This window comes from Lucilia sericata, unplaced genomic scaffold (genome assembly GCF_015586225.1).
Source record: "Lucilia sericata isolate MDLA Ls3-8-SP2 unplaced genomic scaffold, ASM1558622v1 Contig000632F_arrow, whole genome shotgun sequence".
Taxonomy (NCBI): Eukaryota; Metazoa; Arthropoda; class Insecta; order Diptera; family Calliphoridae; genus Lucilia; species Lucilia sericata.
In genome coordinates, this window is record NW_023994638.1 from 96,737 (window position 1) to 115,680 (window position 18,944).

General features: G+C 29.3%; 1 protein-coding gene across 1 annotated transcript; it reads right to left on the reverse strand.

Moving 5' to 3' along the window:
- Positions 1–3,752: 3,752 nt before the first annotated feature.
- On the reverse strand, positions 3,753–4,644 carry LOC119606881 (glycine-rich cell wall structural protein 1.8-like). The gene has a single exon (XM_037960535.1). It carries the CDS (start codon positions 4,556–4,558, stop codon positions 3,863–3,865), a length of 696 nt encoding a protein of 231 aa, XP_037816463.1. The 5' UTR covers positions 4,559–4,644; the 3' UTR covers positions 3,753–3,862.
- Positions 4,645–18,944: the final 14,300 nt, after the last annotated feature.

Here is an 18,944-nt window from a genome sequence, read left to right on the forward strand (position 1 = left end):
AGCATCAACATCAGTGGAGGCAACAGCACCTGTAGGTGATTGATCTACATTTAAATTATTTGTTGCAGCCACAGGTAAAGTTTTTCCAGTAAAGTCTTTGTTGTTATTACTATTGTTATTGTTGTTGTTATATGATGCAACTGTTGCAAATGCAATTTCCAATTCCGCATTTAAACTTTGTGCATATGGATTAATGTCATTATTGTGCAAGTCCATTGCTGTTGCTGATCCAGCTGATCTTACAGTTGAATGATCAAATAGTAATTTACGATCGATTCTTAAAGGTGACTCAGCTTCATTAAAGGTTTGCTGTTGTAATGAGTCGGCGGCTGATGATAATTTACGAAATGGTGAAGGTGCTGGTTGTATCCAATTTATTTGTGGTTTAAGCACCTTTGGCGGCCAATGGGTGGTGATTGTGGTGTCGCTTTGTAGAGCAGAACCCCGACATGTATCAAGTGCTGCTGCCCATATAATGATCATAATAAATGTTAAATTTTTATGATTCATAATAAATTTGATTTTGTTTTAAAGTTTTCTTTCAATTTAAGTAAATTGTAGGTGGTGGATACGATTTGTTGTTAGTCTGTCGGTTTAACTTAACGTTATGAGTTTGTTTTGTGTTGTATTTTGTAATTTTGATCTATAAGCGACATTTATAGGTTTTTGCTAGTAGTTTTTAGATCTATTTTATGTTATTTCGCAGACATCGTGAAATAAATCAATCAATATGAATATTATTTAATATTTTTTTTTTTGTAGGTATTTTAGTTATTATTTTAAAAATGTATTTGGGTTGTTGTTAAATGAAAAATGATTTGATTTTGTTGGTGGTATTTTTGCTCGAAATGCTGTGTCATTTTGAATACCTTAACAAATTTGTGGTTGTGGCTTTAAATTCAATTAAAGTTTCATCATTTATCAAAAAATCATTTTTGCTTTAAGTTTAGAAAAATTTGAGTCAAGTTCAGGTTTATTAATTTAAATTTAATAGAGTAGTAAACGGAGGTATTTACAAGCGAATTAATTCTTGTTTCGACAAAGACTAATTGTTATAGAGTTAGGGGCGTTATTAATAAGGGTGTTCAATAAATAGAGAAAAAAAGTCGAGTTTTAAGTTGAAAAGAGTGACAAATTGCACTTGTAGTGAATTTACACCTTTTAACTGAAAAATCGAATTTCAATTGAAAATCCAGTATTGAGTTGAAAATCGTATTTTTAGTAAAAAAAATATTTTTTTCAATTTCTATTACTTTTAGACAATAATTAAGCAGTAAATCATTGCAATGATCATTTTTACACAAAAATTATTTCTATAAATAACAAAACGTTTAATAAAATAAATGCCTCTTAACGTTAAAAAAAACCTAACGCCACTTAATCTTTTTTAACTAATATTTTACTTCATAAAATAAATAGAATCTCCAGACATTTCGTGTACAATTATAATTACATATTATTTTTTCTTTGTGAACAGTAAGTTAAAAGTCAATATTTGATATATTAAAACTATTTAACTGTTACTATGAAAAAAGTTAACAAATGAAGAAAAAACTAAATAATATTATTTAGTTTTTATGCTAAAAGCTTTAATAATAAAAGCTTATTTCAAATTAATTTTAAATTAACTAATAGTTAGTAGCATATTTTTAGGTAAGCATTTTTTTCTTAGGTAAAATTTGACTAAAATACCAAAGTAGTGAATATTTTTGGTAAACAGTCAAGGCATAAATAATAAGCATGGCTGGAATCTTAATTTGTGTTTATTAGTTTCTTCACAGAAATTATTGGTAATTCGTTTTCAATTAACTTGTATTTTCGTTATTTTTTGAGCAATTTTTATTTATCTCATTACTTAAAACGTAAGTTTACTAATTGGATTACATTTTTAATTGATACAATTAATTTTTTAATTGACTAAAAAAATTGTTTTGTATTCTTTTCTATATTGTTTTTCTTAATTTCTTTATTTTATCATTTTGTTTTGGCTCCTGAACTAGTTCAGTTCTAGTTCAGTTCTAGTTCAGTTCTAGTTCAGTTCTAGTTCAGTTCTAGTTCAGTTCTAGTTCTAGTTCAGTTCTAGTTCTAGTTCAGTTCTAGTTCTAGTTCAGTTCTAGTTCAGTTCTAGTTCAGTTCTAGTTCAGTTCTAGTTCAGTTCTAGTTCAGTTCTAGTTCAGTTCTAGTTCAGTTCTAGTTCAGTTCTAGTTCAGTTCTAGTTCAGTTCTAGTTCAGTTCTAGTTCAGTTCTAGTTCAGTTCTAGTTCAGTTCTAGTTCAGTTCTAGTTCAGTTCTAGTTCAGTTCTAGTTCAGTTCTAGTTCAGTTCTAGTTCAGTTCTAGTTCAGTTCTAGTTCAGTTCTAGTTCAGTTCTAGTTCAGTTCTAGTTCAGTTCTAGTTCAGTTCTAGTTCAGTTCTAGTTCAGTTCTAGTTCAGTTCTAGTTCAGTTCTAGTTCAGTTCTAGTTCAGTTCTAGTTCAGTTCTAGTTCAGTTCTAGTTCAGTTCTAGTTCAGTTCTAGTTCAGTTCTAGTTCAGTTCTAGTTCAGTTCTAGTTCAGTTCTAGTTCAGTTCTAGTTCAGTTCTAGTTCAGTTCTAGTTCAGTTCTAGTTCAGTTCTAGTTCAGTTCAGTTCTAGTTCAGTTCTAGTTCAGTTCTAGTTCAGTTCTAGTCAGTTCAGTCATTCTATTATTATCTATAAAACTGTATCAGAGATTATTAAGTATACTTCAGATACTTTTTAGGTGTTAATTTTAAGTGCAGATTACTTATACATATAATTTTTAATAAAAAAAAACTTTATTTCTGACACTTAAAAATTCTCTTGTCTATTTAAAAGATTGATCTTACAAAATGATGTCAATCATAAAAGCAATATGCCATTTATTAAATGCTCATCTGAAATTAACAAATGTGATTGAGATTGCAATTATTTATTAAAAAAAAAACTTATTGATTATTAACATTAATAATTGCTCTAATGGTGGGGAGTCCCCAATTGACTTAATTACTATTCAATTTACATTCTAAAATTTAAATTTCTGAAAGCAAATATGATCATAAGTTAATATAAAATTTTATATTTTGTATCATTTATTTCATTTTGAAGATCTTCATAAACGAAAATAAAGTGATGTAAGCTTAGATAGTTAAATTATGCAAATCGCTAATGAAACAAATTAACGATAGAATTCAAGATTTCTGTTTTGCTAGCAAAACAAGAAAACAAAATTTCATATACTAATCAAGAAGATTCTTATGGAAATCAGAAAATTTTAAAAAGCATAAATAATTTTAAAGAAAACTAGAAGAACAAGTTCGGTTGAGAATTAATGAAAAAATAAAAAGTTGGCATGAAATATTGAGCGAATGTTGAATTATTTAGAATGTTTTTAAAAGAAATATTTTGAATAAAAATATTGTTGCTTAGGGAAAAATATTTAAATTTATAGCTCTTGGTTACAACAAGTAAATTTTATGTTTAAAAAAAATGTGCTAATTTTGTAAAATCATATTTTAATATTTAGTATGGAAATTTTTAGAAACGGATGTTTGAAGTTTTGAGGTTAGTTTGTAAAATTTGTGTCTAAATATTAATTCTTTTGTGGATTTAGAACTAATTAACCTCGACTTCCTGGTTAACCTTGACTTTAAAATCTTGAATTTTTTTTAGTTTTTTAGTTCCTTCTAAGAGAATATTTTTTAGTATTTTAATTATTCATAAATTTAAAGTAAAAGTTTTTACCTAAATTTAAACAAATGTTTGTTTTTGAAAAAAATTTATATTGTTTATTTTGTTTGACTTAAACTACTAAATTAACACTAATTTGTGGATATGCTTTTTGGTGAAATTAACTGGTGAATTATAAAATTTACCAGGATGAACCACCTTGGCTCCAGCCACCAGCGCTGGCACCACCGTGACCACCACCATAACCACCACCATAACCGCCACCATAACCGCCAGCAGAAGCACCGCCAGATTGGTGGATGACTTTGTAAACCTGAACGTGGGAAGCACCACCGTGAGAGCCACCATAGCTGCCACCATGAGAACCACCATAGCCGCCACCATAGCCGCCACCATGAGAGCCACCATAGCTGCCACCGTGAGAACCACCATAACCGCCACCGTAGCTACCGCCATAACCTCCAGCAGAAGCACCACCGTAGCTGCCACCATGACCGCCAGCACCGGAATCACTGACAACATTTACGAGAATAACCTTTTGGGCAGCTCCTCCACCATAGCTGGCACCACCACTGCTGTAGCCACCGGAGTGACCGCCACTGTAGCCACCACTGTGACCACCGCTGTAGCCGCCACCGCCGCTGTATCCACCAGCAGAAGCATGACCACCACTGTAACCACCAGCACCGCCACCACCACCACCACCAAGGTTTCCTAACAAGCTAAGTTTAGCCTGGATTAATCCACCAAGACCACCAGCACCACCGCTGCCGCCACCACCCAACAAAGAGCCCAAAGAGCGTTTTTGTACGGTGTGGGCTTGACCGCAAGCGGCCAAAGCAGCCAAAACCATTAATAAAGTAACGAAGGGCTTCATAATCCACAAATTAGTAATCCAATGAAAGAAACGTCGAAGCGTTAACTAATCAAGCAATCCAACAAGAACAGCCATTTATACTAAAATTTTTTTTGTGTAAAATCCCCAAAAACTAAAAATACTAAAGCATAATTAATAATGAAAACATTTTATGCGAATCTTCTTAAAACTTGAAATTTTCAAAACATAACTTAGAACCCTCTCAAACTAAAACTTGCCTATAACAACATAACACGCAAAAAAGAGACCACCATACAAACCTTAAAAAAATCAAACAAAAATCTCTGATCAAAGAGTTTTCAGCATCATCTTAATAATTTGCATAAAAATAACCCAGTTTCTAGCCATACAAAAATCAAAAAATATTCAAACTTAAAACTAGTCATTTAGGCGTCTTGATCATTTTTTTTTTCATTAATTTCTCTTATCAGTCGTGTGTTTAAGAATTTGAAACTTAAACTTCATATTCGACCAAAATGGTTTGAAAAACCAGTACCGGTCTTTTGTTGTAAATAAACAATAGAATTTGGGCTCTTTGATTTGTTAAGCCATATTTGTTGTAGGAAATAAAATAAATATGAAATCTTTGTCTTAAACACATGTCCATTAATTTGAAATAGTTTTTATAACGTTAAACGTAAATAAAATTTCACATAAAATGTGAGTTTAAAAGTGCAAAAACAGAATGAAAACGTTCAGCGACACGAAGCAGTAAAAACTGATCATGATCTTTGAAGATCAGATAAAATCACTTATGAGTTTTCATTTATTATATCTTTGTCGCATTCATATGCGAAGTTTTAGATGGAACTTACATTTAAGGATAGAATAATTCGATCCTACCTTTGATCAGCAGAGAGCCATATAATGAAATGATGCTCTTGGTATTCTAAATAATATTTCAAGTTTTAAAAGTCATGATCAATTCAAAAACGCGAAGTTCAAATTCGACTTTGTTAAATATGAATATGGATCGAAATATTTACGTTAGAAAACCAAAATTCATCAGCTAATATAAAACTAAAATTATTTCTGAATGTGGATCAGGATCAGTAATTAATTGATCTGGATTGACAAAAATGGTGATCGTGTGCATGGAATGATAATTTCTGAGCTCTCAATATTAATTTAGTTCTCCCAATAGTTTCAAAAGTCAACTGCAAATTAAAGTCTTAAATCTTTATAGAATATAATTAATCTTAACATTAGCTGATCATCATTGAATAACGTGCTACTGATGTCCATGTAATAGTACTCTCGGAATTCCCAATAATCAAAATCGTATTAAAAGTTAACTGTAGTGTAAAGATTCGGAGTTTCAATTCGATTTTAATAAAAAAGAAATAGTTGCAACATTAGCTGATAACTTTATTCTCCTAATATTATTAAAAGTTAAATGTAATTTAAAGTATCGCAAAACCAAAAACCGAAAATTTTAGTGAAAACATAAAAGTCCGTTTTTCTCAAAAAATATAAGAGATAGGACAAAAACAAGTAAAATCTGTGATCACTACTTTTTCCTACTAAAAACCGATATTTTGAGTGAAAACATAAAAGTCCGTTTTCTTCGAAAACTATAAGAGATAGAACAAAAACAAGTGAAATCTGTGATCAGAATTTTTTCCTACTAAAAACCGATATTTTGAGTGAAAACTTAAAATCCGTTTTCTCGAAAACTATAAAAGATAGGACAAAAACAAGCGAAATCTGTGATCACTACTTTTTCCTACTAAAAACCGATATTTTGAGTGAAAACATCAAAGTCCGTTTTTCTCGAAAACTATAAGAGATAGGACAAAAACAAGCGAAATCTGTGATCACTACTTTTTCCTACTAAAAACCGATATTTTGAGTGAAAACAAAAAGTCTGTGTTTCTCGAAAGCTATAAGAGATAGGACGAAAACAAGTGAAATCTGTGATCACTACTTATTCCTACTAAAAACCGATATTTTGAGTGAAAACATAAAAGTACGTTTTTCTCGAAAACTATAAGAGATAGGACAAAAACAAGTGAAATCTGTGATCAAAACTTTTTCCTACTAAAACCGATATTTTGAGTGAAAACATAAAAAGCAATTTTTCTCGAAAACTATAAGAGATAGAACAAAAACAAGCGAAATCTGTAATCACTACTTGTTTCTTCTAAAAACCAATATTTTGAGCGAAAACTTAAAGTCCGTTTTTCTCGAAAACTATAAGAGATAGGACAAAACAAGCGAAATCTGTGATCACTACTTGTTTCCACTAAAAACCAATATTTTGAGTGAAAACATAAAAGTCCGTTTTTCTCGAAAACTATAAGAGATAAGAAAATAACAAGTGAAATCTGTGATCACTGCTTTTTCCTACTAAAAACCAATATTTTGAGTGCAAACATAAGAGTCCGTTTTTCTCGAAACTATAAGAGATAGGACAAAACCAAGTGAAATCTGTGATCACTGCTTTTTCCTACTAAAAACCAATATTTTGAGCGTAAACATAAAAGTCCGTTTTTCTCGAAAACTATAAAAGATAGGACAAAAACAAGCGAAATCTGTGATCACTACTTTTTCCTAGTAAAAACCAATATTTTGAGCGAAAACATAAAAGTGCGTTTTTCTCGAAAACTATAAGAGATAGGACAAAAACAAGTGATATCTGTGATCACTACATTTTCCTACTAAAACATAAAGGTCCGTTTTTCTCGAAAATTATAAGAGATAGGACAAAAACAAGTGAAATCTGTGATCACTAACTTTTCCTAGTAAAAACCAATAGTTTGAGCGAGTGAAAACATAAAAGTCCGTTTTTCTCGGAAACTATAAGAGAAAGGACAAAAACAAGCGAAATCTGTGATCACTAATTGTTTCTACTAAAAATCAATATTTTGAGTTAAAATATAAAAGTCCGTTTTTCTCAAAAACTATAAAAGATAGAATAAAAACAAGCGAAATATGTGATCAGTACTTTTTCCTACTAAAAATCGATAATTTGAGTGAAAACATAAAAAATTTTCTCTTAATCTGGTTATGTTAATCTCTCAGCTTTTTTATTTGAGATATTGGTAGTGAATTTATTTAAAATCATGGAAACAAGTGAAATTCAAAATACACTAGGTTGAAGGATTATTTTGATTCTCAAAAGTTTTAAAGATTTTTGTGTTTGATCGAACCATACTTGAATCCAGTATTTTATGCTTAGTTTTAGAAAATCCAAATTTTCCATATTACAAAAGTTTGTCCTAATAGAAATTTAGTATACTTTATTTTTAAAGATTTCGTGTTTGTATTGTAGCGTAGCAAGGGTTCAGATAGCTGAACTGTAAAACTATATTATGATTAATAACTGTTCATAGAAATATTTCCTAAATATTTTTTTATCGCCAACCCCTTCATTCTAACGTTTTAGTTGTGTTTACGCTTTTAGTAAATATTAATAATTCATTATACCTCAACACATCTTTAAATTTTGTCTTTTTGTTTCTTCATTAAATATTTGGCATCTGTTAAATTTGAAATTTAAATCATAAACGTTTTCTATTTGGCGGTATTAGTATTTTTTTTTTTGGTTTCTATTCACGCAACTGTGTATCTCTGTATATTTGTGTTAAAAAGTCTTTATTGATTAATTGCTCTTGAATGTTTTTAACAACTGTTTTGTTTAATTTTAACTTTTGTATTATTATGATTTTAAATTTCTAAACATCATAAGTTTATGTTGTTTAAATTTCATATTTTAAATTCATATCGCTTTAACAATGGAAGCAGGAAGTTTGAATTGAAAAATATCGGAAGCTAACTAAGCATACACATGTGCAAGTGGTGTATAATTTTTAATAAGCATGTGAGATCGATCGATTGATCTTGTATTGTGGTTTGCAAGTTTATTATTTAATAGGTTTCTGGGTTTTATTTAAATTTACATGTATAACTGTTTAAAATGTTAGTTCCGATGTTTAACATATTAGTTCCAATTAACGGTTAATATTTTTTATGTGTGTTTCATTAAGTTATATTAAAATAAATTATATTACATAGAAATACTCAAATACTTAGCAATTATGATTTTACCTTCATTTAATTTTAGGTTTAAATTATGTTTTAGTTTTAAATTATGCCGTTATAATATAGTTTTATTCAAATTAAAATTGTGAATTAAAATTTCAATGCAAAGAATTGTGTTTAAATCCATCAAGGTGATTTAATAAAGGAGTTGGTTAAACTTTTGATAATCTGCAAAATATATATCAAATAGTAATACTAAACTATTATACATTAAAATCACAATAGACTGATTGCTATTCTTCGTTTGTATTGATGGTTTTATTCACGTCATTATTTGATCTAGATTTGTCATCCAAAAATATTGATCCTACACCCACTTTAAAGCATATCGATTAAACTAGGTCTGTGTGTACGTCAGTCTATCTGTCTGTCTGTATGTCTGTCTGTCAGTTTGTCTATCTGTCTGTCCGTCTGTGTGTCCATGTAAACCTTGTGGGCACACATTATCCTTTTGATCCAAGGAAAGCCTATTGAAAGTAGTTGAAATAGGTCTATTATTTCGGCGAATATAGGACTCTAACATGTTTATAATAAAACTAGCTATACCCAGTGCCCTTTTGTGCCTTAAAGCAATATAAATAAAAAACCCACTTAACGATTTTGAAAATTCTAAATATTAAAGTTTTCCAGATATAAAATTTTTTACATATGGGATACACCACACAAATTATTGCAAGTTTGCCAAATATTCCAAACGTTAATAAAGATTTTAATGTTGCATATGAAAAATGTGAATAATATTATATTTTGTATTTAATTCATATGGGAGGTACCAAGCGCCCCATTGAAATTCCGCTAATTTTCCTCAAAATGTTCAGATGAAGGTCAAAGTTCTTCATGTAAAATTTAAAGATTCTTGCTATAATAATTTCTCAGAAATACGAATTTTTCTATTTAATTCATATGGTGGCTTCAAACCAGAGATACAAGCCGATGCAAAATGATCGGCGGCGGCGGCGCAACCAATTTAGGTCGGCGGCGGCGGCTAAATTGTCGGCTCAATTTAACTTTTTCTTCAGAAATTACCCTTTTAAGCGTTTATTATATTGAAAAATCTCTGTATAATAGTCTGTTATATAGAAACCTGTCTCTATATAAGTTTTTTTCTGCAGAAAATGGACATTATTATAGTAGTTATCACTATTTTAATATTAGCACAATATTGTGTGGCAACTCTTGAATTTGCCATAAGAATTTAAAATGGTGGCAACTCTGTTCAAATTGGTGAAATTATTTTCTGAAAGACATGTGCGATTCCAATCTTTATCAGCGGCTACGTTTAAGCCGGCTTAGCCTTTGAGCCGAAAGAAGTCGGCGGCGGCGCGGCTTGCTAAATATTACCGGCGGCCAGCCGCTGCCGATTTGAGCCGTTTCGGCTTGTATCTCTGCTCCAAACACTCCCCTTTCCCTAATGAAAGTCCGCTTTTTTTCCCTAAAATATTCAGATGAATATTTAAGTTCTTCGTGCAAAATTTTAAGAATAGAACTAGATTCTTAAAATTTTTGATTCCCAAATAAACGAATTTTTGTATTTAATTCATATGGGAGGTTTCGCTCCCCCCATTGCTAGTCTGCCAAATGGTTACACGAATGTTAAAGTTCTTTGTGCTAAATTTGAAGATTTTAACTCCCATAGTCTTCAAGATAAACGAATTTTTGAATTTTATTTATATGGGAGTTGCCACGCCCTCTTTTTGTCTTAAATAATCATATTGACACTAAAGTGGCTTCGACAAAATTTGAGCAATCTAACTGTTATATTTTCTCAAATATTTTCTTAATATGGAAAGTGCCACTCCCACTATATATATTTTTTAACACAAAAATTTCATAACAAAAACTATTTGCACAACTTTTTCCCATACAAATTAAATTAAACAATTAACACTAATTTAATATGAATATACTATGTATATTATTTATTGCACAATCTCAGTAAATAGAATTTTGATTTATTTAAAATTTATGAGAAGTTAATTTATAACAAATTAAAAGAACAAAAATATATAAAAAGAAATCAAATAAAATAACCAGATTTTAAAACAAGTAATAAAAATAACTACAAAACAAGACTCAAATATTTAAAAAGTAAACATTATTAATTTAAACACGACTACTACTCACACTCCTACTACCATAAAAGTTAAAAATAAATGTTTATTTAAAAAATAAAATAATGTATAAAAATCAAAGAATTTGCAAATATTGTTTATGAATTATGATTTGATTTTCGATTAAAATTCAAAACAAGAAGATCTTAAAAAAAACTAACGCACGAGTTTAATTTAGTGAGACACAATTAAAGAAAAGTAAGCACGATTTTTGTTTTTATTCCAAAAGTTATGTTTTTCTTCTCACTTAAAAAAGATAGCTTGCTTTAAAATGTGTTCTAAATAACATCAAAATTCAAGGATCTCATTATAGAAGTGGAAACTCTAGTTATTATAAACTTTTGTTTTCAATACTGGATTAAAATCATAAAAATGTTTAACGGCTCTTTGATTTCAAGTTTTGTTTTTCTTTAATATTCATAAGTTCATCAGTATTTAAATAAATAATGCTTGTGGCAATATTTAGCTAATTGGCCTCAAACATATTTATTTATATCTGTATAATTTAAAATATTAAACTAAGTATACACAGCTAATAAAACACTTAAAACGGTTTATTGCAATTTGAAGAGCCATCAAAAAAAATATATCTATGTGTTTATATTATTGAATTCCATCAATTACAAAAATTATATATACCGGTTATACTAGGCGACAAAATGTCTAAAAACCGTAAAGTAAACTTAACATTCGGAAGAAACCTTGACTTTAGCCCAAATATATTAATGTATGTAGTAGTACGTAAGATGGCCCAAAATATAAGGTAACAAGATGCTCGTGTGAAAGAAATATTCAATATTATGGAGAAAAAAAAACATAAATGACAAATATTTAATGATTGATAGCTAAAGAGAAATAATATAAAACAAATACTATGTTTTAGGAATTGGTTAATAATGTAAGATAAATTGACACGGTGACACTATAGTGAACAGGGTATTATACATTTGTGCTGACATTTGTAACCGCCAAAAATTAAGCTTCCACAAGCGGCTTTGAATGCAGCAATCGGTTTAGAAACTGTTTCTGCAGCTACTTAATGGCTTACGACTATGTATAAGCTTTGCAAGAAACTGTTATATAAAGTGATTTCTGGGCTTATCTTTAGAATAGTTTGTTGCCAATGAACTAGTCTATGTAATAATCTATTCACTAGTCCATGGGCTGGTCTATTGACAAGTCTATTCACTATTGTAATGAGTACTATATGAACCAGTTTATTCACTAGTCTATGGCCTAATCAATGAACTAGTCTAATGACTAGTATAGTCATAGTCTACGGTCTAGTGTGTTCACTTGTCTATGAACTATTTTGGACATAATCTAATGCCTAGTCTATCAACTACTACTAATGACTACTATATGAACCAGTTTATTCACTAGTCTATGGACTAGTCTATGGCCTAATCAATGAACTAGTCTAATGACTAGTGTAGTCATAGTCTACGGTCTAGTCTATTGACTAGTTCTGTTCACTTGTCTATGAACTATTTTAGACATAGTCTAATGACTAGTCTATCCATTTACTAGTCGATGAACTAATCCATTGACTATTCCGAGTTTATTGACTAGTACATATATTGTATAGACTATAGACTATGCAATGGACTTGACTATTGACTAAGTTATAAACTAAGTAGTTTATAGATTTGTTTAAGGATAAGTATATCGATTAAATAGTCAATAGACTATATTGACTAGTCCATGAAATAGTGTATTGATTAGTCTATGAATTAGTCCATTGACTAGTCTATTAACTGGTCCAATGACTAGTCCGTAAATGATAGACTAGTCCATTGACTAGTCTCTGAACAGGTTTATTGATTAGTCTATTACCTAGTCCATTTACTAGTCTATGAACTAATACATTGACTAGTCCGTGAACGAGTCTATTGACTAGTATATTGTATAGGCTATAGACTACTTTATGGACTTGATCATTGACTAATATATAGATTAAGAAGTTTATAGATATGTTTAAGGATAAGTATATCGACCTAATGGTCAATCGACTAGCCTATTGATTAGTCTATAAACAAGTCTAATGAGCAGTCTATCAACTAGTCCATTCACTAGTCTATAAACTAATCCATTAACGAGTCCGTGAACGGGTCTATCGACTGGTATACTGTATAGACTATAGACAACTTTATGGACTTGACCATTGACTACTATATGGACTAAGTAGTTTATAGACATGTATAAGGATAAGTATATCGACTTAATAGTCAATAGACTAGTCCATTGACTAGTTTATGAAGAAGTCTATTGATTAGTCTATGAACTAGTCTATTGACTAGTTTGCCAACTAGTCCATTGACTAGTCTGTGAACGAGTCTATTGACTAGTATATTGTGTAGGCTACTCTTGATTATTTTCTAATATATGGTCTAAGTAGTTAATAGACATATTTAAGGATAGAATAGATTGAAGGGGCACAAAGAACTGCGACCTATGTGTGGATCTTTTATACAGCCCATTGGGTCACCATACAAGTTTTAGTTCACGCACGAAGGTAACTGGTTTAGTTGGTGAGAGGTTGAAGATGTCTTTTCTGGTTAGAAAGACAGCACCCAAGATCTTTGCTCCGCTAGACCTTAATGTTGGGCAGTTACATAAGATATTTTCTGAGGATTCATCTTGTAGGCCACAAAATCTGCATAGATTCTTTGAAGAGATGTATAGAATGAATTGATTGTTTTTATTGAGCTCTAGTAGCTTTTGGGATTTTCCCTTTGACTGTGTCATGAAACGTTTTGTCTGTCTGAGCCCTGGTATTGTTTCCCAATGGCGAATAAATTCAGACTTCACCCAAGAGTCACGTTTGGCGTATCCTCGGGGAATGCCAAAGAAGCGCCCCTATTTGCTACGCAGTCTGCCCTTTCTTTGCCAGAGTGACCCTTATGGCCAGGCACCCAACACAACACAATGTTTAAAGACAATTATATCGACTTAGTAGTCAATAGACAATTCCATTGACAAGTATATGAACTAGTCTATTGATTAGTAATTGATTGATTAGTGTTTAAAGACAATTATATCGACTTAGTAGTCAATAGACAATTCCATTGACAAGTATATGAACTAGTCTATTGATTAGTACCTGTAATAGTCTATAGTCTTGTCAATAGTTCTAATTAAAACGAATTGCTTTTGGTTTTGCAAATTACTTTTCTCGATTTGTATCTAGCTTTTTCAGGAATCGCTCTATACGAGTTGTTATAGGTGGGATCTTACCAAATGATATAGCTTCTTTCTCTTACTCTATTTGACTATAAACAGTACTCCCTATAATCCTCCTGCCACAAACTATTTTCCTAGTTGGGGTCATCCCCTGAGTGCTGCTGAATAAAAATAATATAGGGCTAGAATGTTATAAAAAGAATGATTTAAAAATTCCCTATAATGTCGGACAATACCTTCTTATATCTAATTATTTATTTATACTAATTTTAAACTATGAGTTATGTCAACATTAAAATCAAACAGTTCAATGATCTTTTACACAACTTCATATGTAAAGTACATATTTACAAAATTTTCAAAACATGTCTTAACAAAATTTTTAGTTATACAAACAAATGTTTGTTAGAAATTACTAAAATATTTATGTAAATCTTAAAAACATAGTTCTTAACATTTTTAATAAGGTTTTTAAGGCAAATAAACAAGTTTTGGTAATAAAACTAAGATTTTAAAACAAACAAGTTATTTTTTACAGCAGAATTACAATGATACAGCATAAATAAATAAAATTTTTTATATTTAGTTAATAAATACCTTAATTATAATTAAATTATTTTAAACTATAATTTATGTATATACAAGGACAGCCTATACTCTTTTTGTTATAAATAATTTATTTTATATTCTTTGTTTTAAAAAATTTTTAAAGAAAAATTTGTCAAAACTATATTAACAAGTTCTTAAATAATACTTTAGCTAAATATTGTCAAAATTTATTGTTTAATTAATTATTTTCAAATTATTTACAATGACTCATTTCAATTGAGACGCTTGAACAAATTTTGCAACCGAAATGTTTGTATGTAGTGGCAAAAACTCCGCAAATAGAATTTTTTCATTACGTGTTATGATTTCAAAAACAATATTAAACATACATATAAACAACAACAATTAGCAGTGTTTGTCCCTTAAAAATATTTTGAAATTCAGAACGCATGATAAACATGCAATTTTCAATTTTTCAATTTTCAATAAATTTATATTATTAATGCTGTAGACAGATAGCTAGACGGACAGACTTAAGCACATGGCTACATGCGGTTCTGGTGTCAAAATGATGACAGAATTATGAATTGATTTTTGGCTTTGGGATTTTACGTCGATCTCGCTGGCAATTGGGGAAATCTAAAAATTTGTTTGATATATAAAGCATAAAATTATAGATAAAGTATAGATCAAGCACCAAATTCCTTTATTGTTCTACCTCCCAAAAATCACTTCAAATGCACCGAAAAAACCGATAATGATTTTCAATTATATAATTTTTTTCCAATCAAATAAATAATCAAATATATCAGTAATTAAATGAAATAAACAATTTGGTCAAAAATCTAGTTAGTTAGTTAGTTAGTAAGTTAGTTAGTTAGTTCGTTAGTAGTTAGTTAGTAGTTAGTTAGTTAGTAGTTAGTTAGTTAGTTAGTTAGTTAGTTAGTTAGTTAGTTAGTTAGTTAGTTAGTTAGTTAGTTAGTTAGTTAGTTAGTTAGTTAGTTAGTTAGTTAGTTAGTTAGTAGTTAGTTAGTTAGTAGTTAGTTAGTTAGTTAGTTAGTTAGTTAGTTAGTAGTTCGTTAGTTAGTTAGTTAGTTAGTTAGTTAGTAGTTAGTTAGTTAGTTAGTTAGTTAGTAGTTAGTTATTTCGTTAGTTAGTTAGTTAGTTAGTAGTTAGTTAGTTAGTTAGTTAGTTAGTTAGTTAGTTAGTTAGGTTAGTTAGTTAGGTTAGTTAGTTAGTTAGTTAGTTAGTTAGTTAGTAGTTAGTTAGTAGTTAGTTAGTTAGTTAGTTAGTTAGTAGTTAGTTAGATTAGTACTTATTAGTTGATTAGTTAGTTAGTTATAGTTAGTTAGTTAGTTAGTAGTTAGTTAGGTAGTTATTTAGTTAGTTAGTTAGTTAGTTAGTTAGGTAGTTAGTAGTTAGTTAGTTAGTTAGTTAGTTAGTTAGTTAGTTAGTTAGTTAGTTAGTTAGTTAGTTAGTTAGTTAGGTAGTTAGTTAGTTAGTTAGTAGTTAGTTAGTTAGTAGTTAGTTAGTTAGTTAGTTAGTTGTTAGTTAGTTAGTAGTTAGTTAGTTAGTTAGTAGTAGTTAGTTAGTTAGTTAGTAGTAGTTAGTTAGTTAGTTAGTTAGTTAGTTAGTTAGTTAGTTAGTTAGTTAGTTAGTTAGTTAGTTAGTTAGTTAGTTAGTTAGTTAGTTAGTTAGTTAGTTAGTTAGTTAGTTAGTTAGTTAGTTAGTTAGTTAGTTAGTTAGTTAGTTAGTTAGTTAGTTAGTTAGTTAGTTAGTTAGTTAGTTAGTTAGTTAGTTAGTTAGTTAGTTAGTTAGTTAGTTAGTTAGTTAGTTAGTTAGTTAGTTAGTTAGTAGTTAGTTAGTTAGTTAGTTAGTTAGTTAGTTAGTTAGTTAGTAGTTAGTTAGTTAGTTAGTTAGTTAGTTAGTTAGTTAGTTAGTAGTTAGTTAGTTAGTTAGTTAGTTAGTTAGTTAGTTAGTAGTTAGTTAGTTAGTTAGTTAGTTAGTTAGTTAGTTAGTTAGTTAGTTAGTTAGTTAGTTAGTTAGTTAGTTAGTTAGTTAGTTAGTTAGTTAGTTAGTTAGTTAGTTAGTTAGTTAGTTAGTTAGTTAGTTAGTTAGTTAGTTAGTTAGTTAGTTAGTTAGTTAGTTAGTTAGTTAGTTAGTTAGTAGTTAGTTAGTTAGTAGTTAGTTAGTTAGTTAGTTAGTTAGTTAGTTAGTTAGTTAGTTAGTTAGTTAGTTAGTTAGTTAGTTAGTTAGTTAGTTAGTTAGTTAGTTAGTTAGTTAGTTAGTTAGTTAGTTAGTTAGTTAGTTAGTTAGTAGTTAGTTAGTTAGTTAGTTAGTTAGTTAGTTAGTTAGTTAGTTAGTTAGTTATTAGTTAGTTAGTTAGTTAGTTAGTTAGTTAGTTAGTTAGTTAGTTAGTTAGTTAGTTAGTAGTTAGTTAGTTAGTTAGTTAGTTAGTTAGTTAGTTAGTTAGTTAGTAGTTAGTTAGTTAGTTAGTTAGTTAGTTAGTTAGTTAGTTAGTTAGTTAGTTAGTTAGTTAGTTAGTTAGTTAGTAGTTAGTTAGTTAGTTAGTTAGTTAGTTAGTTAGTTAGTTAGTTAGTTAGTTAGTTAGTTAGTTAGTTAGTTAGTTAGTTAGTTAGTTAGTTAGTAGTTAGTAGTAGTTAGTTAGTTAGTTAGTTAGTTAGTTAGTTAGTTAGTTAGTTAGTTAGTTAGTTAGTTAGTTAGTTAGTTAGTTAGTTAGTTAGTTAGTTAGTTAGTTTAGTTAGTTAGTTAGTTAGTTAGTTAGTTAGTTAGTTAGTTAGTTAGTTAGTAGTTAGAGTAGTTAGTTAGTTAGTTAGTAGTTAGTTAGTTAGTTAGTTAGTTAGTAGTTAGTTAGTTAGTTAGTTAGTTAGTTAGTTAGTTAGTTAGTTAGTTAGTTAGTTAGTTAGTTAGTTAGTTAGTTAGTTAGTTAGTAGTTATGTTAGTTAGTTAGTTAGTTAGTTAGTTAGTTAGTTTAGTTAGTTAGTTATTAGTTAGTTAGTTAGTTAGTTAGTTAGTTAGTTAGTTAGTTAGTTAGTTAGTTAGTTAGTTAGTTAGTTAGTTAGTTAGTTAGTTAGTTAGTTAGTTAGTTAGTTAGTTAGTTAGTTAGTTAGTTAGTAGTTAGTTAGTTAGTTAGTTAGTTAGTTAGTTAGTTAGTTAGTTAGTTAGTTAGTTAGTTAGTTAGTTAGTTAGTTAGTTAGTTAGTTAGTTAGTTAGTTAGTTAGTTAGTTGTTAGTTAGTTAGTTAGTTAGTTAGTTAGTTAGTTAGTTAGTTAGTTAGTAGTTAGTTAGTTAGTTAGTAGTTAGTTAGTTAGTTAGTTAGTTAGTTAGTTAGTTAGTTAGTTAGTAGTTAGTTAGTTAGTTAGTTAGTTAGTTAGTTAGTTAGTTAGTTAGTTAGTTAGTTAGTTAGTTAGTTAGTTAGTTAGTTAGTTAGTTAGTTAGTTAGTTAGTTAGTTAGTTAGTTAGTTAGTTAGTTAGTTAGTTAGTTAGTTAGTTAGTTAGTTAGTTAGTTAGTAGTTAGTTAGTTAGTTAGTTAGTTAGTTAGTTAGTTAGTTAGTTAGTTAGTTAGTTAGTTAGTTAGTTAGTTAGTTAGTTAGTTAGTTAGTTAGTTAGTTAGTTAGTTAGTTAGTTAGTTAGTTAGTTAGTTAGTTAGTTAGTTAGTTAGTTAGTTAGTTAGTAGTTAGTTAGTTAGTTAGTTAGTTAGTTAGTTAGTTAGTTAGTTAGTTAGTTAGTTAGTTAGTTAGTTAGTTAGTTAGTTAGTTAGTTAGTTAGTTAGTTAGTTAGTTAGTTAGTTAGTTAGTTAGTTAGTTAGTTAGTTAGTTAGTTAGTTAGTTAGTTAGTTAGTGTAGACGAGGTAAGTGGATTAAAAATTAGGTTAAATATCTCTTTTGTAAATTAAAAAATTATTTGAATCAATTAAAAATATGGTCAAATATGTATTCAATAACGAGATCAATCTAGTTTTCAAATGAATGCGTTCTTAAAGACAGACGAGTGTTGCTTATAAATCTGCGAGTATCGGGAAAGAGTTCCGTAGTTTCAGAGGAATACATTCTATCATAATGTCGATGCGAAGCATTTGCCTATACAAGAGGAGTGTATACCATTTTTGATCGGAATTGTAAGATCAGATGGAATGAAGTACTTCATATACATATAAATTAAAAAAGCCTGGACATTTAAGTGTCCACACGTGTAATATGTTTTTAATCAAACGGGCATCACACTGTTTTTTCATGCCTGCCGATTTCTTCATATTTACATCAACAATTAATGTATTTGAAGCACCATGATCTGTCGTGCGTTAAATTACAACAGTGGGTTTTAGGGGAGTTGAAATGAAAGACGAGACATTAATATTTTTAGATTGTAGTTAGACGATGATACATATACCAAATATATAAGATATGTGCCAATGTCGGATATGCAGCTCCAATCTGTCACCATGAAAACACATTCTTAAAGGAAACGAATTTTTTTTGG

What these genes read in the sequence shown, in the direction of transcription:
- LOC119606881 (XM_037960535.1), bottom strand. Translation starts at nt 4,558, where the DNA reads ATGAAGCCCTTCGTTACTTTATTAATGGTTTTGGCTGCTTTGGCCGCT.